The 28,000-nt window shown below is 32.6% G+C and overlaps 3 protein-coding genes and 1 long non-coding RNA gene across 5 annotated transcripts; 3 read left to right on the top strand and 1 right to left on the bottom strand.

Moving 5' to 3' along the window:
- Window positions 1-80: 80 nt before the first annotated feature.
- Window positions 81-9,096, top strand: LOC146909373 (ankyrin repeat family protein / regulator of chromosome condensation (RCC1) family protein). The gene is made up of 11 exons (XM_085727842.1): window positions 81-267; window positions 1,160-1,825; window positions 2,925-3,102; window positions 3,213-3,441; window positions 3,705-3,844; window positions 4,056-4,345; window positions 4,689-4,901; window positions 5,017-5,508; window positions 6,114-6,788; window positions 7,355-7,891; window positions 8,322-9,096. The coding sequence occupies exons 2-11, from the start codon at window positions 1,553-1,555 to the stop codon at window positions 8,544-8,546; spliced, it is 3,252 nt and encodes a 1,083-aa protein (XP_085583968.1). The 5' UTR covers window positions 81-267; window positions 1,160-1,552; the 3' UTR covers window positions 8,547-9,096.
- Window positions 9,097-11,671: 2,575 nt separating this feature from the next.
- On the top strand, window positions 11,672-13,584 carry LOC146909372 (uncharacterized). The gene is made up of 2 exons (XR_015018501.1): window positions 11,672-12,154; window positions 12,243-13,584. It is a non-coding gene; the product is annotated as an uncharacterized LOC146909372 (long non-coding RNA).
- Window positions 13,585-15,672: 2,088 nt separating this feature from the next.
- Window positions 15,673-16,990, bottom strand: LOC146909371 (uncharacterized). Its single transcript, XM_085725478.1, has 2 exons — window positions 16,833-16,990; window positions 15,673-16,302 (listed from the first exon to the last, which is right to left on the bottom strand). Exons 1-2 carry the CDS (start codon window positions 16,950-16,952, stop codon window positions 15,958-15,960), a joined length of 465 nt encoding a protein of 154 aa, XP_085581604.1. The 5' UTR covers window positions 16,953-16,990; the 3' UTR covers window positions 15,673-15,957.
- A 5,104-nt stretch (window positions 16,991-22,094) lies between these two features.
- Window positions 22,095-26,757, top strand: LOC146909370 (uncharacterized). Of its 2 annotated transcripts, none has more exons than XM_085727541.1 (10): window positions 22,095-22,154; window positions 22,483-22,677; window positions 22,773-22,977; window positions 23,291-23,381; window positions 23,456-23,601; window positions 24,730-24,973; window positions 25,075-25,179; window positions 25,268-25,450; window positions 25,546-25,750; window positions 26,125-26,757. In XM_085727541.1, the coding sequence occupies exons 2-10, from the start codon at window positions 22,530-22,532 to the stop codon at window positions 26,619-26,621; spliced, it is 1,824 nt and encodes a 607-aa protein (XP_085583667.1). In that variant the 5' UTR covers window positions 22,095-22,154; window positions 22,483-22,529; the 3' UTR covers window positions 26,622-26,757. The 2 variants fall into 2 exon arrangements, with proteins under 2 accessions (XP_085583667.1, XP_085583666.1); XM_085727540.1 differs by having other exon boundaries at window positions 22,406-22,677.
- Window positions 26,758-28,000: the final 1,243 nt, after the last annotated feature.

Here is a 28,000-nt window from a genome sequence, read left to right as displayed (position 1 = left end):
ACCATATCAAATTCCTAAATTACCCCTTTCGTGTATAACTTTTTCCTCCCATATCCCTCCTTTTTTTAATTCAATTCCATATACAAAAAATAAAAATTCAATTTTTATTATTCCCTTATAGAATTTATGTGTACGAAGGTATATTCTGGGTTTCGATTATCGATGCTCTTTGGTCACAAAAATCATCATCTATAACTCTTCTCATCTTAACTTCAAACTTCATATTCTTTGGACAAGTTTTGAGTTTTTTCTCAACAGGGTAAAGAGGTGAGTTACACGCATTCATTTCCCTTTTTTTTCTTCACTCCTTATTTTGTTTTCAATTTTAATCAAATGGGTCTCTTTAATTTTTCATTTTTGTGGAAAATTGTTATCTGGGTATGTTGCGTGTGATCCAACAAAATGTTTCATGTGGGTCGGTGTTGCATTGCTGTTTTTTTTTTGTTGAAGATTGTGTTTTTGGTCACTTGGTATGGCGGTGATCTTGTGATTTTTGAGATATGATGTGTGATGAGTGAGAGGGTGTTCTTTTTTTTGTGTAAAGTTTGTTTTTTTAAGTACTTGATCATGTGGAACTGTGATGTTTTTTGTTGTTGTTTTGAGGTTGTTGTCATGTCTTGATTTAATTGTTTCAGTATTCGTATGAAGGTAATGAATTAGTTTTTTGAATGCTTGGATCAAATAGGAAACTTTGCAGATGAAATTTTGTGGTTGGTTGTTATTTTCCTTCCAAAATGGCTTGCATTGGGTCAATGTAGAATTTTTATTGCAATTATGATAATCTTTATGATGATTATTGTTAATGTTGTGAACTGATGAGCTTGTAAATCTTGTATTTCCACCAAACAGAAGAATTAGTTGTATCACTGGTTTCAATATACATTAGTATCAGTTGTGAAGTTATAATTTTGATTATAATTAGATACATTTTGACTTGCACAGTTGCAACCTTCATGGGATACATTTAGTGACTTTAATTTGAAGATTTGTTTGATATGAGTTCGGTTGGTTCTTAGCAGCTTATATACTCCAAAAGAGTGAGATTATATGCTTTAGATCTTTGGTTGCTTATGCATGTTTGTGTGCTTTCCTTTCCTAAAAGTTATTATTTTATCACGAGATTTGTCTTACCAATGGTTGAATTGCTTTGTTTATCCAGATTTCTCTGTGGCTTGTGAACGGTGCTGGGAATTGTCAATAGTTTTTCGGTAAATGATATTGTGATCAAGATATGGCGATGATGGTGTTGGTGGTAGGTTAGCAGACAACTAATTCCACTTGTAATTGGATATCTCTAGTTGAAGTTTTGATTATTATATCACATTAGCATGGGTTAGTGAGTATCAACTGAATGACGCAATGGCCAGAGTTATTTATTTTCGTTAGGTGTTCAAGTGTATTTTGGAGAGTGAATTAGCTTTAGAGAGTCTGGCTCTTGAAATTACCAATAACAGGTTAACATAATACAACTGCTGAGCGATTGGAGTCAACTTAAAGACGATAAAGTTTTGTGAAAGATAACAAACATATTTGGAGTGTATATTTTGTAATAATGGAAGTAGCTAGTTCTCCACATGCACAGAAGCAGATTTTGCAGAAAACAGGTCGCAAAGTTTGTTCTGGATCTCCAAAAGATCTGTGGCTTGTTGTGCGTGAAGGATCTTTGAATGACGTAGAATCGGCATTGTCATCACTAAAAAAGAGTGGGGGCAATATCAATGTGAGGAACACCTTCGGGCTGACTCCTCTTCATGTTGCAGCTTGGAGAAACCACATTCCCATTGTAAGGAGGCTTCTTGCGGCTGGTGCAGATCCTGATGCCCGAGTATGACAACTCTCTCTTTTCTTTTTTTATAGTTTTACAAATACATGCTTGTGTTTTTATATAAGAAGCATTGGTTTTGTGACTGTTTCTTATTTAATTCTCAAGAATCAAGATCATAAGGAGTAATTGTGTTTATTAACTTGTAACGATCATTCTACATTTTATTCTAATCACTTTGTGTACATTAAGCGGTGAATGGCTGTTTAACTACTTTTCCATGATCTAAGCTTGGGTTAATTCAGAAAATGATTGAAATGTCTGTGTATAAATTTTGGTGAATTTTAAAACTACATAGGAAGGAAGTTCTGGGGTTAATCTTTACAGTTTTCTACCCTTTAAGTAGTATTGCATTGATTTATACCCCTTTAAATTGTATGAGCTGAAAAACGCAGTGCACCGAAGGAAATTGCACAACAAAAGATCTTGTTTTCATAAAACCATCAACACTAACTTCTAACGAAACTTAGTGTCCTTATAAGAGTTCTTTGTTTTTATGGAAATTATTTATTATTCTTTACTGTTACAAGAGACTAACAGCAACATGTCCTCGTGAGCTTAGCTCAGTTGGTTGGGACAATGCATAAAATATGCAAGGTCCGGGGTTCAAACCCCGGCCACTACCAAAAAAAAAGAGACTAACAGCAACATTTGCAAAATCTGTGATGATCTTCAAATTTCACCACTTGGATTCAAGCCTTGGTATAGTAAATAATTTATAAACTATGTTAAAATGACCTCTAATATTAATTTTTGAAGTGCCACTTGCAATCCAAGATTGATATTAATCTGGATTGTCCACCTTAATTATTTCCTGACCGTTGATACTGAGGAAGGGTGGTATTCTTGTTTGCAACTCTGGGAGTCATAATGTCATATCATCTTTATTCATTTGGCTTACTAATTTTTTGGTATTGTTTAATTATCTAATCATTGTTCACAGTAGTCTCATTATTTTGCATTGATTCATTCAAATATTTGGACCACAAACTTTTCATTATTCATAGTGCTTATATACCGAAGGGAAGTTATAATTTAGGGGAAACTAGCTATTGCTTTATCCCTTTTAGTCTATTAATGGTGAAACTTATTTTATTTTCAGGATGGAGAATCAGGATGGAGTAGCCTTCACAGGGCTCTGCATTTTGGTCATCTTGCTATTGCAAGCATCCTTCTTCAGCATGGTGCCTCAATTACATTGGAGGATTCTAAATCTCGTATACCTGTAGACCTCATATCTGGCAATGTGTTTCAGGTTTTTGGAAATGAACACAGTTCAGGTATAAGTTGCCTTGCTCTGATCTGACTACTTTGTTATGATTTGGATTGTTGTTGCCAATAATAGGAACTAGTCAAATAGTAAGACGACCTGACTTTGGTTTATCTTTAGTTGCCACCGAGCTATTTAGTTGGGGCAGTGGTGCAAATTATCAGCTTGGTACTGGAAATGCGCATATCCAGAAGCTGCCATGCAAAGTTGATTCACTTAATGGTTTAATCATTAGGCTGATTTCTGCGGCAAAGTTCCATAGTGTGGCCCTTACTGATCGTGGAGAAGTGTATACTTGGGGATTCGGAAGGGGGGGCCGTCTAGGGCATCCTGATTTTGACATACACAGGTATATGGTTTGTTTCTGTTTTAATCGAATACCCATTTTGTTAGTATTGGCGTTACCATCTATTGATAATTTTAATTAGGTTGAGTTTATTCAGAAAATTTCTACCTTGGATGAGAGTCCAGTTTACTGTCTTACTAAGTCCTCCTTTGAAATAATAAAAAAAAAAAATTGGTTTTCAAAATTTGGAGATCCACATCCTATGTCATCTGTTTATGCTATCGGACTATTTTGAGAAGGAGTTTATATTGTTATACTCATTGCAGTGGTCAAGCTGCCGTCATCACTCCCCGCCAGGTGATTTCTGGTCTAGGTTCTCGCAGAGTGATGGCAATTGCTGCAGCTAAGCATCATACCGTTGTTGCTACTCAGGGCGGGGAAGTGTTCACTTGGGGATCCAATAGAGGTAAAACTCGACGATATTAGACTATATCTCTGTTCATCAAGTTACGAGTCTTGTATTGTAGAGTGTAAATTACTTTACTGGATCCAACCTAGTAATCTTTTCCCTACATCCTTGTATTGTAGAGAGTCTTGTATTTGTTTATGTTTTTATGTGTGAAATTTGAGAGCGAGACAACATTGACGTTGACCTTTTCTTTTTTCTTGTTATGCAGAGGGACAGCTTGGGTACACTTCTGTGGATACACAACCCACACCTCGTAGAGTATCTTCTTTGAGGTCAAGAATTGTTGCCGTTGCTGCAGCAAACAAGCACACAGCTGTAGTTTCTGATTTAGGTGAAGTTTTTACTTGGGGGTGCAATAGAGAGGGTCAGCTTGGTTATGGCACCTCAAACTCGGCATCTAACTACACCCCACATGTGGTTGAATCCTTGAAGGGAAAGATTTTAACTAGAGTTTCTGCAGCAAAATATCACACAATTGTATTAGGATCTGACGGAGAGGTAACTATTTGCTGATTATGGTCTTTTTGTTATAAGCTAAACTTCTTGTAATTGTAAGAAACTGTAGTTACTTTTAATGACTGTTCTACTGCTCTTGCACCACAAATTTGGAATGCAAACATTTACAGAGGAATAAGGCCTAACTTTTTTGGGCACTGATATTGTTCTTTCCCAAAATTATGTTCAAGTTCAACTAAATTTTTTTCAGGTACATGGATATGAAACAAGCATCCTATCACGATTTTTAGTTATATCAAGTATATAGTTGTTGTCATGTCTGTAGGTTTTTTTCATAGTAGTTTTTGGCCTTCATCTTTATATTCTAATCTTCCTTGTTTTGCAGGTATTTACCTGGGGTCATCGACTTGTTACTCCAAAACGTGTAGTGATTACTAGGAACTTAAAGAAAAGTGGAAGCATTCCTTTAAAATTTCATCGCAAGGAACGACTTCACGTGGTTTCTATAGCTGCTGGAATGGCACACAGCATGGCTCTTACAGAAGATGGTGCACTATTTTATTGGATCTCCTCTGATCCTGATCTTAGATGCCAACAGGTTCTTTTTCTCTGAATTCCTCTCTCCACTTACGTTACGATTTTCTGGACAAACTTGTTGGTTATAAACATTTCTCTCCTTTATTTTTGGTCTCTAATAAAACAATATTGTACAGTTATATGCTATGTGTGGAAGAAATATGGTGAACATATCTGCTGGAAAGTACTGGACTGCTGCAGTTACAGCTACAGGTGATGTTTACATGTGGGACGGGAAGAAAGGTAAGGATAAGCCGCTTGTTGCAACTCGGATGCATGGTGTAAAGAAGGCTACTTCAGTTTCAGTTGGTGAAACACATTTGTTAATTGTGGCTTCCCTTTATCATCCTGTCTACCCTATCAACACGATTGATAATTCTCAGAAGCTCAAGTCGAATAACGGAAGTAGTATGGACGAGTTAAGTGAAGACATCTTATTTGAGGATATTGATGTCCATATTTCCTTGGACACAGTTCAAAATGATAATCTTAGTCAAAGGTCTACACCCAGCTTAAAAAGTCTCTGTGAAAAAGTAGCAGCAGAGTCTCTACTGGAGCCACGGAATGCCATACAATTGCTTGAGATTGCTGATTCCCTTGGAGCTGATGATTTGAAGAAATATTGCGAGGTACTGATCTTGACAACCATACAAAGTATTTGCGAAGACTCTGTATAATATTTTATTACATCTCTAGCTTTAAATTATGTTCCATCCCAGGTTTTACCATGAAAGAATGTTGACATGTGTCCCCGTAAAGATATGAATTTGACAAGCCTGCATTTTAAAAAATGCAGCATGACACCAAATTGATTGTTAATATTTTATGATAAGGACCCAATTCTTCATTGATCATAAATTCAGGATTTCAAAAGTCTCTTCCATAAGACACATACAAAATGAATATTCTTAGAATGATGTGAACATTGAACAAATTAATTGTTGTCAAGCTTTGTCTTAAACAAGACTTCCTACGTCTTGCTTTGAAGAAAGTAATGTTCTCTATATCCTCATCATTTCTTTTTTTTTTTTTAATAGTTCTAACAAAATAATTATCATAAAATTAAATTTAGTTATTACACTTGAGCATTACAGATTACATAATGCTGTCATCATGTATGTGTCTCTGTAATTTAAGTGATCTTTATTGATATATTTAGTTGGATTTGTATCTTGTACCTTACCAAAGGTGGGTTTCATATATACTTAAGCATCATATTATTTACTGGTTTCAGGACATTGTCATGCGCAACCTTGATTATATATTTTCAGTTTCAACCCATGCTGTATCAAGTGCTTCACTAAATATTTTGGCAAACCTTGAGAGGTTGTTAGACCAGAGATCATCCGAGCCGTGGAGTTACCGTCGGCTCCCAACTCCAACTGCTACACTCCCTGTCATCATTGACAGTGAAGAGGATGATTACGAGATAGAGTGTCAAAGGACTAGTGACAAACCAATGAAAATGTCTGCACTGAAATTGGAGAAAGTTCAAAGGTCAGATTCCTTTCTACAGCCCAAGGATGATCCTGATAGTGAAATGTCGAAAGTAGTTCGAGCTATAAGGAAGAAGTTGCAGCAGATTGAGATGCTTGAAATTAAACAGTCTAAAGGACATCTTCTCGATGACCAGCAGATTGCGAAACTTCAATCCAAGTCAGCACTTGAGAGCTCACTTGCAGAGCTAGGTATTCCGGTAGAGACCCCAAGGAATAAAGAGTCATCTTCTATTCTACCAGAAGGGAAAGGTAGTAAGAAAGGTAAATCATCGAAAAAACAAAGGAGAAAGAGCACCAACAAATCAAACACAGAGCAGACGGAAATAGAGTCTGTTTATTCTAAAAGTGAAGTGATCCCCGAATCTGAAGACCTATTGGACATTGACATCAAGACTGCTCCTAATTCAAAGGTTGGTTTCCAATGTGTTGTTCATGCTACCTACCTTGAAATAAACTTCCATTGAATTTCTTTTCCCTCTTAAAATCTTGCGTGTTGACTGTGGAGAGAGGTTTCTAGCAAAAAGAAGTGATTGGTAATAGATAAAGACAAATATGTACCTATAATCTGGAGTATGAAGGCACTCTTAGCTCATATCACTCCATGAAAATCTTCCTCGGTTCCTTATGACGATACTGTCTCGGGATTGGTTCACTTAGTGAAACAGTCAACCAAGTCTATAAATATTTAATTTTAGAAAAGTAGATATACGATTTCCTTTCTTTTGTTGAATATTTATAGAAGTATTGGTCCTTTTGGCTAACAAAGATGATATAATAATAGTTATAAATGCCTAGGAAATCATATTTGAAGTAATTATGAAGTGAAGAACCTCCATCTTCATCTAACACAAATATATTATTATATTTATGAAGAACAGATCATAACAAATTTCTTTTTTCTTCTATATTTCAGAAAAATAAATTGCACAGTTCCTTCCATATATTGCACTTCTTAATACTCAACTTTGTTTGATAGGTGGAAGAGGATATCTGCAAACATTCCACGGAAGACCAGGGTGAAAAAGATATAGGTTTTGTTGTACAGAAGAAAGATACTTCAGAGTTGGTGAAGGGCACGGGTCAGTCCCCAAAGGTTTCCAAGAAGAAGAACAAGAAGGGTGGGCTTTCTATGTTTCTGAGTGGTGCTCTTGATGAAGTCCCAAAAGAGGTGGCTCCCCCTCCTCCACCGACACCAAAAAATGATGGTCCTGCTTGGGGCGGGGCCAAGTTTTTGAAGGGTCCTTCTACTCTTCGTGAAATCCAGGATCAACAGAGCAAAATAGTAAAAGGTAACAAGCTAGCTGAGGTTAAAGTCAAGGTGGAAAATTTTTCTGACTTTGGCAGTGGTGGGAAAATAAAGTTGAGTTCATTTCTTCTTTCTAGCCCAATACCTGTTGCGCCAACTCGAAGTTCTCAGGCATCTGATGGAGATAAAAATACCCCTCCTTGGGCTGCTTCAGTAACCCCTCCTCAATCCTCTAGGCTGTCTTTAAGGGACATCCAAATGCAACAGGTTTGTAAATTAAAAGCTTCATTTGATGTGTTAATTCTTCATGGTATTGCGTTTGTAAAGTATTCTTTCAATTGGATTTTGGTATTTCTTTGGTCTCGGTTGTTATATGAAAGTATCCAAATAACATAATATTAAGATATTATCTTATTTTCATATATTAAGAGTTGCCTTAAGATAAGAAATTAGTTCTATGATATAAACTATGATTTTATATTTTACTTTTCAGGATTTGGCTCCACTAAAGTGAGTAGTTAATAAAGTGAAAAAAAAATCAAGGGTTGATATTTAACCACCCATGATTTGTTTTTCAATGGTTCACATTGCCCACTTTACTCTCTAAAATGCCTCACTTTAGAGGAGCCTGATCCTGATTTTCATATACTCTAACAGTAGTGTTCAGTGTTCAACTAAGAATGTTGTTTGGTTGCAGGTAAAGAAACAAGGCCTTTCCAGTAGTCCAAAGACTAAAACTTCGGGATTCACTATAGCTACTGGTCAAGGCTCACCATCTGAAACAACCGGGGTGAACCGCTGGTTCAAACCCGAAGTGGAATCACCATCCTCCATTAGGTCTATTCAAATTGAGGAAAAAGCTATGAAAGATCTCAAACGCTTCTATAGCAGTGTAAAGATTGTCAAAAAGCAACAATGTTAAGTCTCTTTCCAGTGATTATAGTCTACCCTGTGCTCTACCCTTCGCTTGCTCCAACCCAATGACTGTAAATTAGTCTGTAGAAGATATAGTTTTAGTATGTACATTCTTCTCTCTTAGCATGGTTTTCCGTTGTCAGTCTTTACTTCTGGAATTGTATCATATGATCATGATTTTACATTTACTCATTTTCATTGGTGTCTCAAGTTGGAGACTGGTCAATAATAATTGGAGTGAGCTAAGTTGCAGTCAAGGGTAGACATGGTTGCAGATTTTCCTTATTCAAATTACTTCCAAAGGCTCAATAATGTCAGAATAAGAGGGTATACTCATTTCCAGAAATAAGGGATTTGTATTTTCCCATACATAGGGTATATCTTGGTTTATATCCCAGCTAGAACCGTGACCCTTCTGTAGTTCCCTAAAGTTGTTCCATTTATTTAAGGAATTTTAAGACTTTAGAGCGATCACAATTGTTTAAATACTTCTTCATAATCTCTAGCAACTTGCAAAACAAGTTCATTGATTTATTTGTTTTAACGATTTTATTTTATTTTTTGTGGCACATTTTTTATTCTATTTTCTTGTTGTACATGTCATAATTCTTTTTCCTATGTCAATGATTTGTACATAGGACTAGTATTATTTATATGGCTAATGTGTTCACTTTGTATTAGAATACTTACATGTTTAAACTTTAATTAAAAGTGACAAGCATTTTGAAGTGCTTATGCAAAGACAAAAACAGATCAGCAGGCTTGATTCCTATGTGATAGCGTATCTATTATAGTACTATTTATTTAGAGACATGTAAATTAATTTTTGCACACGTTGGATTCTTAACTTTAATCAATGCACAAATTTTTAAAATAACATTGACAAGCAAATGATTCTGGTTAACATAAGACAGGTTTTGTGGGTAGGACCAAGAAGAGTGATTTTCCCTAACACTTTGGCACTTATATATATGACACTATACATAAAAGCAAGTTCTTTAGATTTTCATTGGTCTATATGAAAAATTATTGACACATACACAAATAACATTATAAAAATTGAGTTTTACTTAAACTTTGGAGTGTCTACAAATTTGCTTCAAATGATGAAATTATATGTTTATGTGAACTCTCAAGAGTGACATGATTCTTTCATATGCAAAATCAGTATCATGTGAACAATGAACTTGTTGTTCCCTTGTTCTATTTTCCTTTTGCATTGAAAGGTTATATTTATGTCAGTGAAATGGGAGAACACATAAAATAGGGAGGATATAGGAGGAGGAAAATAGACCAAACAAAAAGAAAAAGGTTTATTAGAAATGTGGTGGCATTTGCTGTGGGGCAAGTGGTTTGGAAGAAACATCGTGTATATGATACATGAGTTAAGAATAGGCACCAATTATTTGATCATTGAGATCCGTTTGATATGATATGACGTTTCCCCGATGCCTCAAATACTTTTCAAAATAATGGAAACAAAAAGAGTATATTGAAAGACATGAGACAATGCACAAGTCACTGCTGCCCGGGATGAATCTATTTTTATTTTTTTTACTAGTAGAGTTAAATTTAATATATACATAGATGTTATCCATCAACTTGATTCCTTTTTCTTTGTTACCTAGTTATATTATGAAGTTTTTACCGTTGTTTACCGGTTGATGATCTTCTGTTGAAGAACCTATATATAAGACATTTTTTTTTTTTGAAATAATATATACTCCCTCCGTTTCAAAATGAGTGTCGCTTTAGCAAAAAAAATTGTTTCAAAATGAGTGTCGCATTCGGTTTCCAATGCAATAATAACATTTTCTTTTCAATTGTACCCTCCAATTAATACTTTGTAAACTACTTCCAAAGTATTACTTTTAAAACTAACCAATAGTTAATAAGGATAATTTGGTAAAATAACCATTCTCTTTCTCTTAATAATTGCATTTCTTAATATGTGTGTAAACACCTAAAACGACACTCATTTTGAAACGGAGGGAGTATAAGACATATAAGGTGAGTTATTATCCCCTTTCAACCGAATTTTCTCTACACGCAAGAATCAATATATAGTTGATTAATACATATAGAAAATTGCTATATGAGAGATGTTTGCTGTAGATACTAGCGAAAGAATTTGTCCCATTAGTTATTTTTATGTAATTGAAAAGGAAAAAAAAAAGGGAACAAGAAAAGAAACTAAAGCTCACGAACAAGCAACACCTACAACATCAATCATCAAATCGAGACTTAGTTTCGTAGGACACCTATTTCAAATCTTCAAGGTATCATTGGAAAAAGTTCCGGTCTTCGCAAGCCAACAAAGACATTCATTTTCCTCTCTAAGAGTATGTTAAAAACAAATGTTCAAATCACCATACAAAAATGACACATTTTTTGGATGAGCAGAGCATAAGAATGGAGTTTAGAAGTTCGAATGAGGGTGGAAGATAACTTGAGAAAAAATAATAATAATAATTAATCCACATATATTTCGTACTTAAAATAAAATTGTAATATAGTATATCAAACATTTGAGAACAAGACGTGAGAATATAAACAGTAACATGTAGTCCATTAAGAAGGAAACAAAAATGTGACATACTGAAAAGTAAGATCAGTGGCGACACACTTTTCCTTGAAGATGTAGATATCTGATATCTCCATAGTTGTTAGCAGGAGTAGTTGTTGAATATACCAAGCTAGCTTTATCTTTCCGCGTATGTGACTCCAACGACCCTAACTTTAATTAATTTGATATAATGATCAAGAAAAAAATGTACCTTGCTTGTGGATGCCCATGATGCTTTTCTTTTGGTCCTCCTCGTTATTTTCAGTGCTTAATTACCTTTTCCTTTAAAGAGACAGAAATAGTCTGTCCCAAGGTATAAACAATATGAAAATGGTTTTCCTGACCTAGTCAATTTATTGGTGATCGTTAGATTTAGATCGAACAATTAACAAAGTACATAGGTTTAAAATTTTAAAATATCATTTAGACCGTTCAATCTTGATTCAACGATGAATTGATAGTGTGAATTCAAGTTATCTCAATGGTAGGGTATCTTGGTCCCTAAGCAATCTCTAGTCATTTATTCCTCTTTGTCATAAAGTTACAGCCAGCCTCAGAAGAAGACAACAACATCCATCCATCCACACTTTTTCATTATTGTATTGTTATAGTGACCTGTCTATCATGTTCTTTACCTTATTGAAGACTTCTTTATGTTAACTCTCTCTTACTTTGTCTGTCCTCTATTAATTGATTTATTATTTAGTGATTGGAAACTTGAGTGCTTTGCAGGCCTTTATTGGTTTTTTCTCGAACCTTGAGAAAAAGACATACACATAAGATGGAGCCTGCAGGGGAGAGAGTGCATATGTCACTCATAAACCTACCTATTATTACCTATATATGTATATCATGGTTGAAATTTTATCATATATATATTGTTCCTTTTATTTACCCTCCTAGGATTCCCTTTCTTTGTGAGGACTATTTTGTTGTTGAAAGGAAAAGGGGGGTGTTTGGAGTGAAGTTTTAAACTTTTGTTCTCAAAAGAGTGAGTATTGAGTGAAAGATTTGTCTTCAAGGGAAGGAAAGGAGGTGTTTGGAATGAGGTTTGTTCCAAGATCATTACACATCATGTTTCTTCTTCCCTTTCATTAATTCTTGATTAATTTATGTTCATCTATATATATTATCAAGTCACTACATGCATGGGATGAGATATTGAGAGTGATCTCGGACCAGGCTTCATTCCTCACACCTAGCTTTCCTAGTTTGTATTGTATCATCAAGAAGCCAAAGGAAATCCCCTTTTTCTCTCCTTCATATGATACATCCAGGTAATTTTATTTTTTTTCTATCCTTCAAAAGGTATAAGCATATATTTTCTTCAAAACAAGAGTATAGATCTAAGTAGATCGATGTCTTTTTATGTTCTAGCTAGCCAAAAGATTTCAATTTACAATATATACACTTCGATATTTTTTTAGGGAATATATATACTTTGATATTGAATATTGATCTAATTAATTTTTTACATTAATTATTATTTGTTCTTGTTGGTTTTGGAAGAGGAAGATGGGGAATATTGTTTCATTATTTTATTTATTTTTTGTTTAAAAAAATCATTATTTGAAAAAATTTCTAAATGATCAGCAACAAACACTTTTGCATTTGTTCAGCTTCTTAAATTCAAAAGAACAAGAAATAACAAAATATTCAATCTATAATCATGCTATATATATTACAAATTTTTGTAAATAAGATTTTAGCCGATTTCGATGTTATTATATGCATATAATCAAATACTTTGGATTGTTCCTTTTGCTAAGTTTTTATTTGCATCGATCCCCCCTATCCTTTGGGCAGCCACCATCTCTATGTTGATCATGTTGAAATGAATGCTGATAGTAGCAAGATACCTGTAATATAAGAAACCCTAGATTAGTAGCTAGTGCACATGCTCTCTCTTTTATATCAATGATGAAGCTCATCATTTTCATGAGATGAACAACATCATGAAGATTGATATTTATTTTAGGGATGTTTTGGTGATCACCCTTCTGCTGAAACAAAGAGAAATTAAGTTATAACCAAAAAAAGAAAAAACAAAGAAATTAATTTAAGTACTAATTAATGATATATTGATTTTTTTGTTTGTTTGGGAAATAGATCTCTTGATTCTAACCCTTCACATAGTTCAAAATGAATTTGGTGCAGTTAAAAATTAGTACTAAATAATCATTCATCTCCTTGGAAAAAAAAAACTAGATGAAATTGAGATTTTAAATTCATTATTATTTGCTTAATTAATTACAATGTAAGTCATTTGATTTGCAACCAGTAGATTTGAACTGCTAACTATAAAGTGACTACACAGTGAATCAGGTTAAAAGGATACACAAGTTAATTTGTCTATCATATATGCTTCACATATGGGAGTTGGTATATAAAACTTTAACATAATGGAATTGGTGTAGTTAAAAGTCACTTAGTCATCTAATTGTCATCCAATATATGAATCTAAATTTTCAAGTGTCAACTATAGTGCGTTGTTTCAATTTTTTGTTGTTTTCCCTTGATTTTTTCTCCTTTATTTTGTTTTTTCTCGTTTTGGTTTTTATTTTGTAATGAGTTAGAGTAATTTCGGTTTTTTTTTTCTACGTGTTATCCCTCGATGAATTGTGGGGGTGGGGGTGGGGGCAATTTATCCATATCAAAGAAAAATCAAACTTCTTTATTTTTTACAATCAAATATCATTTTCATTTTAGAACATCAAACTTCTTTATCTGCTTCATTCAACGTGTGATATCCATCTCATTCGTTCCATAATCAAATCTTATTTGCCATTAGGGTAAATTACACCAAATTACCCCAATTCATCAAGAGATAATGTATGCCTCACTTAGTCACTTTCTTACAATAAGTTACTATTTTCATCTCAAGAACATCAAACTTCTTAATCTCCTTCATTCAACATATAATCTACATCTCTTTTATTCCAAAATCGAATCATACTTATCATTAGGTAACTTACACCTAATTCATCAAATGATAATGTAGACCTCTTTCCGGTTTCTGTTGGCGTGTTTGCATATAACAGTTTCATTATTCTACTTGTTTTTCCATTAAAAACAACTATCAATTAACTGTAGTGATGGTGGAGTTGAATTGATTGGTTCAACACATATTGAGGTTTGAGTCAAATTTTAAGATGATATCTTTTAATTTGAAATCCATAAATATTTTAGTAAAACTATTATAAGATAATAATATTCCTGATCACTCCATATTAATATGCATCTCCTCATACAATATATATTAAACTCTATTTTACCAATTCATTGAGCTGAAAGTAGTACCATAAAGACATTATATATCATAGAAGACCGGGGATAAGACCCATTTCATTATCCCATAGTTAGGTCACACAAATTATCGTATTAGGTTATTTCATGCAAATTTATAATGATAATAACAATTTTATCAAATTAACTATTACTTGATTATCCTTTTTCAAAAAAAAAAAAACTATTACTTGATTATCATCTACATAAATATTGTAATGTGAAAAGTAATAACTCTAGAAAGTGATGCACATAGTCTTAACTCTTAATTAGATGATGACATTTTTTTTTCTCTAAGTACGATACTATTATAGAATAATTAATGGGTTGCTCATAAAAAGAATATAGAATAGTGGGAGTAATAGAAAGGAATCTCACTTCACATTCTTCTGATTCTTTGGAATATACTTATAATATTTATGGTTTTTTTATCATAAAAGAATATTGGACTACAAGTTAAATTAGCATGCTTGATATGGGTAAATTATTATTTTACTGAATTCTATGCGTTTCCTCTTGAATTGAATATGAATAGAACACTTGTTCTTTTAAGTGCGTTTCCTCTTGAATATGAATAGAACACTTTTTCTCAATGTCATAACTTGCTTCACTTGCACCACACGTGAAGCAAGTTATGGCGTGAAGCAAGTTGAAACTTAAATCACTTTTTAAGTTATGTCATATGACATTGAGTTTTTTATTTTGTGCCTATGGAGTTTTTGAATTTATAACTTTGTAGATCTTGCTCTTCCTTTTTATTTAGCTTTATCTTCTTTTCTTAGTTTGTACATTTGAAAACTTATTGTTTAATTATTTGTTTCTCCACCGAAAAACTTTATGGACTTGGTATGGCGGGAAGAAGATGAATTCTCGAATTAAATCACCTGTATTATTAGAAAATTTAGGGCAAGTGGATGATGCCCCATATCAAACAACACTTATAAAATTATTTATATTTATCTTTCTCTGATAACAGTATATTTACATATATTTGTTCTCTAAAGACATAAACACAATTAGAATCCAGAATTTACAAAGCTAAGCTAGCACTTTAAGTGTGTGATTATAGTATATCATTATTTTTTTTGAATGGATTATAATATCATGTTGTTTATGCTTTTTCTTGGATATGAATATTTATGGTTTGTCTAATATGAAATTTTATGGTTTGTCTAATATGAATGGATTATAATTTTTTTTTACTAAAAATGGTAAACATTCACCTTTAAACCATTTATAAGAGGTCAATATTAAACGCATCCGAATTCTTAAAGGTTTTAGGTTTGCCAAGAAAAACTTTACTTCATACATTTGATCACAAACAAAACACATACATAATCCAAGTCTAATACATCAAATACTTAGTACTACACCCACAGAAAAAGTAAAAACAAAAACAAAAAACACCCAAAATATCTAATAGTACGAAGAAGGGGACTTGACTGCCATCGCAAACGATACAAAGGACACCCTTTTTTTTCTTCCATAAACCAACCCTAAAAGAGATGCTTAGTATCAAACACTACCTCGTCTATCGAAAGCTTCGATCTTGGCTCAAAAGATAAAATCATTTCGAACCTTTCAAACCACCCAAAGAGAGATGCTTAACATCAAACGCTACCTCGTCTACCGAAATCTTTCTAGTCGCTTGCCATTCGATTTGGAATTTCATAACTTCAATATCCTGCTCTAATATATTAAATTTGTGTTCCGTATCTCTTTTCAATTGATTAATTGTAGCTTCCATATCCTTATTGATTTGAATTTTCATGGCTTTCATATCCTTATTCATTTGAATTATCATGGCTTCCATTTCTCTCTTAATCGTGGTTTCCTGCAACTCAACCATTGCAGCTTGGGACGCAATGAAGTCATCCTCCCACATGAAATAGTCACAATGTTTCAGTTTTTTCTGCAACATAGTCAGCAAAAAAATTAATAATACACTGTTTAATTTAATTAACTTAAGATACTGCTTTAATTATATATACTCCGATCCCTGGAAACATATTTTTTAGACGGTTAGTATTGTAATTTTTTTATTTTATTTTTAGTCTTGTAGCTAAATATACTTTGTTTTATTTTTGGTCTCTATTGTTTTGTATTAATTCCTACAAAATTTATTCTTATAAACATTAGTTTCTATGATATGCATGCAATATTTATTTTAGTAATTTTTTCACTCGTATTAGAGGAACGAAAATCAAATCTTCATATTGTGGAGACCAATTTTTTTAATATAACAAATTTTGCAAGAACTGAAACATAATAACAAGGACCGAAAAAATGTGGTAAATTTACAAGGACGAAAAAAAAATATTATAGAAACTAAAAGCAAAAAATAATATATTTGCATGAACCAAATGTATATGTAAACCTAAAATACCAAATGGCATGGGTTCAAAATGTGAAGTTAGAGTAGGGTTCTTTGTATTAATTTACCTCAGCATAATATGGACATCCAAAGAAACGTCTATCTGGATTCTTTTTTGTTCGAGAGATGGATATGACACACTTTGCTTCACATTTGCATGTAGGAGCAGCACTCACACTAGATGTCATTTTTGTTTTGTGTTTTGTATTTTTGAAGAAAATATCACATATATAAATAGAGAGACTAACCTTATCCTCTTTTTTAATTTGGGTGTCCCTTGGATGATAATTGAGTTCTATAAGAAGTTAAATACACACACCACAAAGTGAAAAAACGGTCCAATCCAATGGTTATCAGAAATTAACAAGAAGAGAGAGGATTAGCGGCCATAGGTGAGTGTGAAGATCGGTCCAATTCAATATTTCAATGTCACTAGAAATATTTACAATTCAATTTTTAAATTTTCTTTATGGAATGGTTTTGCAGTCCTTCACCCTTTTATGATTTTTTCTACATTACCCTCTCTTGTTTAGAAGGTATTTATCCATTCAAGATATCAACCAATCAAAATGTAATATACAAATGTAACATTAAATGTCAAATAAATGAGTCAATTTTTTCTATAAAAAAATAAATTTTAAAAAGGTAACTTTTAATTTTTATTTAATTATATTTAGGTATACAATCTTAATTAATTTACACTGTAGGGCTTGTAACCATTAAAATTTCACATCAAATTCAACCCAACCATTTGGTAACATGAATAAGCTAGCTTATAGCTTGTTGGACTAGCTTATAAGCTTGTTTTGATATAATAAGATGTGTTTGGTAAAAAGCTTTTTCCACTAGCTTATAGCTTTTTTTTAGAAACTATTTGAAGTAGCTTTTGAGCTTATAACTGGTAGTTTTTTATATTTTCTTCCAATTTTAACCCTATTTTTATATTTTCTTTCAATTTTAACCCTATTAATTTAATTTAATTATTTTTTAATAAAATAACATGTTCATGGCTTAAAAAATAACGGCCAAGTTCATAGCTTATTTTTTAATAAAACAACTGCCACATTTTCTTCTTTGAAAAAAAACTGCCATGCTTTATTTTATTTTTTAAGGAACGCTTTATATATATATATATATATATATATTTCTTAAAAGAAATGCTTTATATTTAACTATAACTAGCCTACGGTACGTTGTGAAATTTTATATATTCTTGCTTACATTTTTTTTTCCACCTTCCTCTTATTTTTGGGATTTATAAAAGTAGAGATCAATGAGCTTTTGCCCTCTTTTGTACAAAAAAAAAAAACAAAAGAAAAACAGAGATCAAAATTGTCGGTGAAATTTTATTGGAGAATAAAACCAAAAGTTTGAATATTTATAGGGATCCAAAACATAGTTAACCATAAATTAAAATATTAAAAAATAGTAAATACATTAGAAAAAATATCTCTCTCTCTCTATATATATTTTATTTTTTTGAAAGATATATATATATATATATATATATATATATATATATATATATACATATATATATATATACATATACATATATATATATATATATATACATATATATATATAAACATGTCCTTTTATGTCATTTTATACTTATCAGCCACTTCAACAACTAATTTTACCAAACACTTCAATTTTAATAAACCAGCTTTTCAACTATAAGCTATCAGGTATAAGACATCAACTATGAGCTAGCTTTTCAACTTTCAGCTAGCTTATAACTTATTTTTACCAAACACACCCCATATACGTTCATAAATTTTGTTCCATTCCAAAACCTAGAACACATATAACGTGCAATTTCTTCTTCCCATCTTGATTGTTCAATTCTCTCGTTTCAGAATTGCCGTCATTTCCAATAATCGTGAGAATCGCTGCCTTCCTTTTGATTCCAGACATTGTGAGAATCAGTGTTGTTTCCATAATCACATCAGGTATTGTGACTTGATTTTTCTTCTTGATTTGATTTTTCATTTTCGTTTCTTTCTCACTACTATCGTGACTTGATTGCAACGGTTTCACACTTATAATGCGACAGTGGAGACTTTCAACTTTGGCATGAATTCCAATGATGCTTCCATTTTTATTTGGGTTTTGAGTTTGATTGAGTTGTTTGAGATTATATAAAATTGTATTTTATCACACAAATTTTGCGTTTGATTAAGATAAATGGATCTTCAATGTGTTGATTATTAATTTTATTTTTGGTACAATATTGATTATTAAATTTACTTTTGGAATTTGTTTTATTCAAATCATTATATTGTGTTGTTATGTTGTTCCTGTTCTTGGTGAATTTTGTGTTACCGAAATGAACATTTGTTGAGATTGTGAACACGGTGTGAGGTCGGTTAACGCTATGGAAGAGAAGACAAAGTGAAATAAAAAAATAATAAATAATGCTAATACAAACATGAATTTCATAAGGTGGGCGTTAATTCGTGAGCAATTCGTGGATATAGCTTTTGGAAACAACGATGATCTCACGATGTCTGGAATCAAACGGACGACAACGATTCTCACGATAATGGGAAACGGCGGCAATTATGGAACGAGAAAATTGAACAATCAAGCTGGGAAGAAGAATGAAGAAGAAATTGCATGTTATGTGTGTTTTAGGTTTTGGAATGGAACAAAATTTATGAACGTATATGATGGGTTGAATTTGATGTGAAATTTTAATTTTTACAAGTCTTATAGTGTAAATTAATTAAGATTGTATACCTAAATATAATTAAATAACAATTAAAAGTTACCTTATTAAAATTGATTTTTTTATAGAAAAATTGACTCATTTATTTGACATTTAATGTTACATTTGTATATTACATTTTTGATTGGTTGATATCATGAAAGAGTAAATACCCTCTAAACAAGAGAGGGTAATCTAGGCCTCACCCCCTTTTTTGTTTTGTTATTCTTTTTTTTTTTTTGGAAAGATTTCTCGTGTATTAAGTGTAATGTATCGTTCCCTCAAAAGAAAAGGTGCAAAATCAATGCAACATTAATTTAACTTTTATTTTGTCAATAATGTCTTTAAGTTGTAAAATGACTATCAATGTCACAATTATAAATATAATTTTGTCTTTCCAATTTCTTCTTTTTAGGAAATGAATTCTTTCATGAAAGCAAACATGCTCTTAATTTGTGTAAACATGTGGAAAAATGGATAAAAAGTTTTTTATAGCAAAATAAATAAAGAAAAAGCTACTCCCTTCGTCCCTATATGTAAGCACCATTTGTCTCTAATAAAATGGTGCTTAGATATAGAGACGGATAGAGTAGAACAAGCTAATCAGAAAGTAGTCATAATCATAGTGTAATGCATCAAGTGTAATTTACATGTTGTGGAAGCATCCGTATCGAGTGTTGATTAATCTTTGGGCTTCGGATAAATTATAAAGGCCAGATAATGTCAGCTAAAGAAGTTGGAGATTGCTTTATTCAAAACAAAAAAAAAAGTTGGAGATTGCTGTAAAACCTCCATCAATTGCTTAAAATTCCAGTTACACTTTTAAGAAGAAAAAAAAATGTCTATTGAAATTCCAGTTACACTTCTACGAGGAGTTTGTTGAGTAATCAACAAAGAAGTTTGGATAATGCTATCAATTTCAATCCAAGAATCCAAGATGGCAAGGTGTTAGGTTGGCAAGCAATTTTTTGGATTCAACAATTTAATCTCTCTGAGATGGAAATGAAATTCAGGTTTGAAATTTAAGATTTTCTACTCTCTTCTTTTGAGAACGCCGACGTATAACTACGTTAACTTGGAACATATGTTGCCGTAATATGTTTTAATGGAGTTTTTAAACCTTAGTTTTAGTAAATCATGAGTAGACACCACATAACTGATTGTTTTCTAAGTTAATTCCAACAAAGAGGTAAAAAGATTCAAGGATTCCATGTTCGCAGTAGGGCAATTAAACCTTGCAACTTTAATCAATTCTTTTAAATTCACCCTTTAAAATAAGTTTTACTAATTGCTAAGTTGAACGACAATCCATATAAACCATAAACTTACTACTTTATTATCTGTTACGATTTGGTGCACTTGCCAATTTCGTCCATCAAAATTTTAAAAGTTAAAGATCCAAAATTTAAATCTAGAGAAAATATTAACATAACATTTTTTTTAAGGAGCAATTAACAAAACATTTGTTATTTTAAAAAATTATCTAATGTCATTTTTTGGTTGGATTCTTAAAATTGTGTTTCATAGCTTTAGTTGAAGTGCTGAAGATGATTACATATTTGGTTTTATTACCCTTATATTTTTACATAAGTGGTTGAAAATTCTCTTTTTAAGAGAAGTGGTTGAAAAGTTAGCACACTATTATAAGTATTTTATCTATACAATCCAACGACTCTGAAAAATACATAACACGTCATTCAATTTTACCTTTTGTCAACTTATCCATTAAAAGAAAAACGAGCAAACTATCAAATTGATTTGTAAGTCACTTTTTAAATTGTCTCTTACTTTATTGATATTTTAAATTAATTATTGTCTTTATGTTTTTGTCACATGACTAAAAATTTAATTAAGAAACTTTTGATAAAAACAATGATTAATTTAAAATATTAATAAAGTTATAAACTAATTTGAAAATGACTTACGCAAGAAGCAAATATGTGGCTTACTCTATTTTGTTTTTATACATTATCTCTTTTTCAACTTATGTATTACATTTTAGAGCAATGATATTTGTACATCCATTTCATGACAACTTTAGTGACAATGTTGTTTTTCTCTCTTCTTATTGATCAAAGAGTAATGATATTTTGACATCCATTTGATGACAACTTTGTTGACAACCTTGTTTTTCTCACTTCTTATTGGTCAAAAACAATGGAGAGAGAAAAAGGAAGAGAGAGAATAACAACATCATGTGAGTATGAGAGAGAAAGTTGTCCAAAAGTTATCAAAAAGTGGTTGTCAAAATATCATTTCTCTTGATCAAAAACAATGGAGAGAGAAAAAGAAAGAGAGAGAATAAGAACATCATGTGAGTATGAGAAAAAAAGTTGTACAAAAAATTGTCATAAAATGGTTGTACAAATATCATTTATCTACATTTTATACATTATCTCTTTTCAACTTATGTATTACATCACATCTTTGAGATCTTATTTTGTTATTAATATTATTATTGGACATTGTTGATGTTACAAGGTAGCTGATCTCTGCAGTAATGTGTCACTGCCACGTGTATTTGTTTCCAATATTTTTTTCAGAAAAAATATTATTAATCATATTTTATTCATTTTTTTATTCAATCTTATTCATCTCTCAAAGGTCAAATGGTTTGATACTTCATTCAATGCACAGTGGCATTGAATTCATGCTTTCAGTTTCACATAAACTCAAGGTAATTTCTTGTTCTATAAGCTTAAACATACGAATCTCAATGTTCAATGTATCAGCTTTTGCTTTTCTTTGAAAAGCTCTTCAAATCACTTTTGGAAAAAAGTTGCTTTTTATTGAAAAACCAAGCATTTGTGCCATTTTTGTTAATGATGAAGATTTTGTGTTCTTTTTAAAAGGGTTCTTAGTTTTCTTCATTATTTGAGGTTATTAATAATGTATAATGATGATAATGGACCTCATTTCTATGGACAGTGTCTTACAAACCCTGTTGAATTAGATTCAGTGCTAATGAGTGGCTAAAATGGCTAAAATTCCAATCTTTTTGGTAGGATTTTGGCTATTAAGTAATTGGGCTGGTTTATTGGAGACAGAAGACATGATGAAGTATAAGAACCCTAATGAGTCAATTGATATTAGAGTTGAGGATCTTATTAGTAGAATGACTCTTGAGGAGAAAATTGGTCAAATGTTACAGATTGAGCGTAAGTATGCATCTGATAATGTGCTCAACAAATATTTTATAGGTAAAGATAATGATTTTTTGTTTCCCTATTTTTCTAAGGTATATTCATTCAATTAGGTTCTAATGAAAAATACTTGTTTTTTGATTATTGATTAGGGAGTGTTATGAGTGAGGGAGGGAGTACTCCAGCTCCACAGGCTTCTGCTGAAAACTGGATTGATATGTTGAATGAATTTCAGAAGGATGCTTTATCAACAAGGCTTGGAATTCCGATTTTTTACGGGATTGATGCTGTTCATGGCAACAGCCCTGTTTACAAAGCAACAATTTTTCCTCACAATATTGGGCTTGGAGCTACCAGGTAAATTTTTTATAGGCAAATGCTAGTAAATTAGCGGTTTTGTTAATTGTTTGTTAGTCTCTAGGGATTGAACCTCGGCCTTTTGATTAGGACTTTTTCGACGTCCCTCAGCTCACCAATAGAGCTGTCTACTTGGAACCTACCAAGCTGCCTACTTGACATTAGAAGGCTTTTGGGTAGGGTGTGTAAATGTTAGATGTAAACCATCAGGGAATTTTCTGTACCAGTTAATAAAAATCATTCTATTGCTTATGCAAGTTATTATTGCTCTTCTTATAAATGATAATAATGTGCATTTCTATTTTTCTGCTAGGGACCCTGAACTAGTGAAGAGAATTGGAGCAGCAACTGCACTTGAAGTTAGAGCAACAGGAATGCAATATGTTTATGCACCTTGCGTAGCAGTAAGTACATACCACCAACTTTTGATGTTATCATCTTATACTGAGATTTTAGGACTGGTATATGCTCTTGGTAGGTTTGTAGAGATCCAAGATGGGGTCGGTGTTACGAAAGCTACAGCGAAGATCCTAAAGTAGTTCAAGCTATGGCTGAAATCATATTGGGAATGCAAGGGGACATTCCTGATAATATTCCAAAGGGTGTTCCTTTTATTGCTGGAAAGTAAGAATTTAGGGTCAGTTTACTTTCTAACATTTTTAATTTTGATTTTTACATTGTATGTGGGTGGCATGAAATGACATTTGGTTGTGGATTGTCCTTTTTAGTTGTGATAGAGAGAAGATGAAAGTTAATTAGAGAGAACGCATTTCTGGAAACACTGAAAACAATATATTGAAATTTTTCAAAAATATTCAACTATTTTTAGCTATGAAGCACGTACACTTCTTAGATTAGGAGTGTCCCGGTGTTGGACACGCATCGGTGTCCGACACCGACATCGATACCGAAACGACGCTTATGATTCTATTGAATTATGTGATTTTATTAAATTATTACAGGTGTCGGTGTGTCCGTGTCCGTGTCATGTCCGGTGTCCGTAGCCGTGCTTCATAGATTTTTCGAATGCATTTTCAAAAACTTCTGTAATACATTCTCTGGTGTAATTTTATCAGCAAAAATGGAAACAGGAAACACCAGACGTAAACGAGCCCTTAGAAAACAAAATAGATAGTTTTAATATGATAGTATCAATTAAATTGAACCTTGTAGTTGATAATATTGCTCTTAATTCAATTGAACTGTGTAGTTGATATCATTGGTCTTAGCCTTTTTTTAGCCATAGGTTTCCATGTACCTGTTGTAATATGTGGCAGCTCAGTCTTTAGAAACAAAGCTACTAAAATTCAGGCCAGAAAAAATGTACATCTAGTTGTCTTTCCTTTCCCTTTCTATTCTTCATCTTCTTTCTCATTTCTTATTCTTACTTGATCGGCTATGGTTGAAAACAACGAGATAGCTTATCCCTAAAAGCAAGGCTGGAAGAATTCCTTATGTTGCACCATACTATAAAGGACAAAACTTAGGTGCATTTCTTAGGTGCTTTTCATGTGGTTCTTCACATCAAATACTCATAACTACCAATGATTTCTCAAATCCACAAATTTCTCAAAGTTTGTTATAAGCACAAAAAGTGAATTTTATGTGAAGAACCATACAAAAAGTACATAAGGAAATGCACCTTAGTTTTGTCCTACTATAAAATGCTTATTCTATGTCAAAACATATTATTGATTTTGGCTTAGTTAGAGTGTTAAGTTTTTTTTGAAATACTTTTGTATCACTGGACAGTGAAAAGGTTATAGCTTGTGCTAAGCACTACGTCGGTGACGGTGGAACAACCAATGGGATAGATGAGAGTGACACTGTTATAGATAGAGATGGATTGATGGAAATTCACATGCCAGCCTACTTGAGCTCCATTAGCAAGGGTGTGTCAACCATTATGGTATCTTACTCGAGTTGGAATGGAGATAAAATGCATGCTCATCACGACCTTATTACTGGCTTCCTCAAAAACACTCTCCATTTCCAGGTAAATAATTTGTTCATCAAATGTACCATTGAAAATCTAAATCATCATATATGCAAAATTTTAAATAACTAACCCCCTAAGCTTTTCTTGGATTATGACAGGGATTTGTTATTTCAGATTTTGAGGGTATTGATAGGATTACCTCACCATTTCGTGCTAACTGCACTTATTCAGTTCAAGCAGGAGTGTCTGCTGGCATTGACATGGTAGTTTAGGCCTAATACGTATGCTTGAATTAATAATGTTCAGTGAAGAAACATTTAATATTGTTACACACTTTGCTTGTGTTTGCAGTTCATGGTTCCAAAGTTCTACACCGAATTTATTGATGATCTAACAACATTGGTGAATAATAAATTCATTCCTATGAGTCGAATTGATGATGCGGTGAGAAGAATTTTGCGGGTTAAATTCATGATGGGTATTTTTGAGAACCCATTTGCTGATTACAGTTTGGTCAAATATCTTGGGATTAAGGTTAGCTATTTTCCTTTCCCTAAGTTCGAATTAGATAAAACTTATATGGACCACCCTACAAATATCTCTTCTATGCTTGTTTAAATTCTGAACAGGAGCACAGAGAACTGGCTAGGGAAGCTGTAAGGAAATCCATGGTTCTTCTAAAAAATGGTAAATCTGCTGAGAAGCCTTTGTTACCTCTTCCTAAAAAGGTTCCAAAAATACTTGTGGCCGGAAGCCATGCAAATAATCTAGGATATCAGTGTGGTGGCTGGACCATTGAATGGCAAGGAGTCAATGGCAACGATGATATCAAAGGTATGATTGATTTTAAATTTTCGAAATAGCAAAAACACTTACTGGCTTATGATATCGACTATGTGCCTACTGGCTTATTTGACCTTACTAGCAAAAACACTTGTTCCTATATGCTAGAGATTATGTAAAAAACTAAAGAGTTGTCCATAAGCTGTTTTTCGGTTTATTTCTATAAGTTCTCCAAGATAGCTTATGAGATCAACTTATACCTGATATTCATGCAGCTTGATTTTATTTTATCCCTTTTTTTATTATATAGAAATAGCTTGTACATAACTCTAATATGATAAGCGCATATGCTAGTAAGCGCTTAATTAAGTTGTTTATTCAAACGGTTGCTACCCTTGTTAATATTGTATACTTCATATGATCAGGGACTACAATTCTCAATGCTGTGAAAAACACTGTTGATCCTGAGACCACAGTGATCTACAAGGAGAACCCTGATAAAGAATTTCTCGAATCCAATGAATTTTCCTATGCTATAGTTGCAGTAGGAGAGCATCCTTATGCTGAAATGCATGGTGACAATATGAACTTGACAATCCCAAACCCTGGTCCTGAGATCATAACAAATGTTTGTGGAGCTATGAAGTGTGTGGTTATCATTATTTCGGGTCGGCCTTTAGTTATCGAACCGTATGTTGGTTTGATAGATGCAGTTGTTGCTGGTTGGCTACCAGGTAGTGAAGGACAAGGCGTGGCGGATGTTTTATTTGGAGACTATGGTTTCACAGGAAAGCTTCCAAGAACATGGTTCAAAAGTGTTAATCAACTTCCAATGAATGTTGGAGACCCCCATTATGACCCCCTTTTCCCATTTGGGTTTGGCCTTACTACCAAACCTACTAAGGCTATTTACTCTGAATAGCTATTATTTTGAAATGTATACTCATTATAAAGAAAACATTAAAAGAGTGTGCAAGGTTGATTTTGAACATTCGGCATTCATTTTTTTAGTTGAATTCAAAACTGAGTAATGTATATGGGAACTTGGTTCACGTCAATTTTTATGAACTCATTTCATATTGGTAAGTTCACTTTTACCCCTACCACAACAAAAAAAGATGCAAAGAATTTATAGAAAGCTTGTGAATAAATGGAAAACACAAAATAAACAGGACAAAATCGGTTTGAATTCTAATATGAGAGGAAGATAAAGATGAAGGAATACAATATGAGAGGAAGAGAGACAAAGGAAGAGGATCAAGAAAGAGAAGAAAAGAGAAATAAAAAGAAAAATTAGAAAAGGATAATAGTTGAAAAAAGACATTTTCTTCAATTCGAAGTATAATTGGAAATCATCAACACTCAACTGATGTTGATGATTTCCAAGTAAAAGCAACAACAACAACAACCAAGCCTTATCCCACTAAGTGGGGTCAGCTACATGGAACAAATGACGCCATAGTAAAAGATTAACCCATAGTAAAAGCATAAAAAAAAAAAAATTGATACATCTCGAAAAAGATTAACCATAGTAAAATTATTCTTTGGAAAAACAGTGTAACAAGAAATATGTGTGCTCAATTTATTTTAAGGACTCTTTACTTATAGACATGCAAAACCCTACTTTTCCGAAACTGTTGTTGTGCGATGCGTACCAGTCTCTGTGTCGCAGTTCATCCTTGCTGTGCAATGAAGCGTGACTATATACCCCAAAGACAACTATGATATCCTTGTAGAAAGTCTAGCACGACCAGTCGACCACATAGTTGTCTGATTAGGGTATTTTGGCATGTTCCAAGGCCTTTTTCCTCTTTTTTGCTCTCCTTTGTGAATACTTTGATTTCCTTACAAAAACTCGACTAAAACAATAGAAAACTTCCTAAAAAAAACTCAAAACTAGCTCCTAAATGATGCTAAAAACCCTAAATTAAATACTTTCATCAAGTTGTCTTTCTCATTTTGTTGTAGATAGTTGTAGGATTTAACGGTGGACAACCCCTATTAGTTTTGCATTTGAATAAAATTGTCACCTTTATTTGTGGTGGGACACCCTTATTAATAAGGTTTCAGATTTAAATTGACATTTGTTATAAATATATTATAGTGGATGTCCACCCACTATACTTACCATGCTCTTCTATTTTCCCTATAAATAGGGTACTTTGTAATAGAAACAGAGAAGAGAAAATAATACAACTTCTCTCACTTCTCTCTCTTTCTCTTCATTAATCTATATTTTATAACACGTTATCAGCACGATTGTTTCTAACCGGGAGTTTACACTACTGCTACGTATGTTAC

This window comes from Medicago sativa, chromosome 7 (assembly GCF_051527215.1).
Source record: "Medicago sativa cultivar Bolivia chromosome 7, Bolivia_mono, whole genome shotgun sequence".
In the NCBI taxonomy this organism is placed as follows: Eukaryota; Viridiplantae; Streptophyta; class Magnoliopsida; order Fabales; family Fabaceae; genus Medicago; species Medicago sativa.
The sequence above is the reverse complement of the archived record's forward strand: the minus strand, read 5'-3'. Positions and strand labels throughout refer to the sequence as shown.

Excerpts from the sequence above, each read along its gene's own strand:
- LOC146909371 (XM_085725478.1), bottom strand. The coding sequence starts at position 16,952 with ATGACATCTAGTGTGAGTGCTGCTCCTACATGCAAATGTGAAGCAAAG. Across the intron at positions 16,303-16,832 it reads GATGTCCATATTATGCTGAG|AAAAAACTGAAACATTGTGA; the intron begins GTAAATTAATAC and ends ACTATGTTGCAG.
- LOC146909373 (XM_085727842.1), top strand. The coding sequence starts at position 1,553 with ATGGAAGTAGCTAGTTCTCCACATGCACAGAAGCAGATTTTGCAGAAA. Across the intron at positions 1,826-2,924 it reads GTGCAGATCCTGATGCCCGA|GATGGAGAATCAGGATGGAG; the intron begins GTATGACAACTC and ends TTTTATTTTCAG. Across the intron at positions 3,845-4,055 it reads CACTTGGGGATCCAATAGAG|AGGGACAGCTTGGGTACACT; the intron begins GTAAAACTCGAC and ends CTTGTTATGCAG.
- LOC146909370 (XM_085727540.1), top strand. The coding sequence starts at position 22,455 with ATGGCTAAAATTCCAATCTTTTTGGTAGGATTTTGGCTATTAAGTAAT. Across the intron at positions 22,678-22,772 it reads GCTCAACAAATATTTTATAG|GGAGTGTTATGAGTGAGGGA; the intron begins GTAAAGATAATG and ends ATTATTGATTAG. Across the intron at positions 23,382-23,455 it reads TTTATGCACCTTGCGTAGCA|GTTTGTAGAGATCCAAGATG; the intron begins GTAAGTACATAC and ends TGCTCTTGGTAG.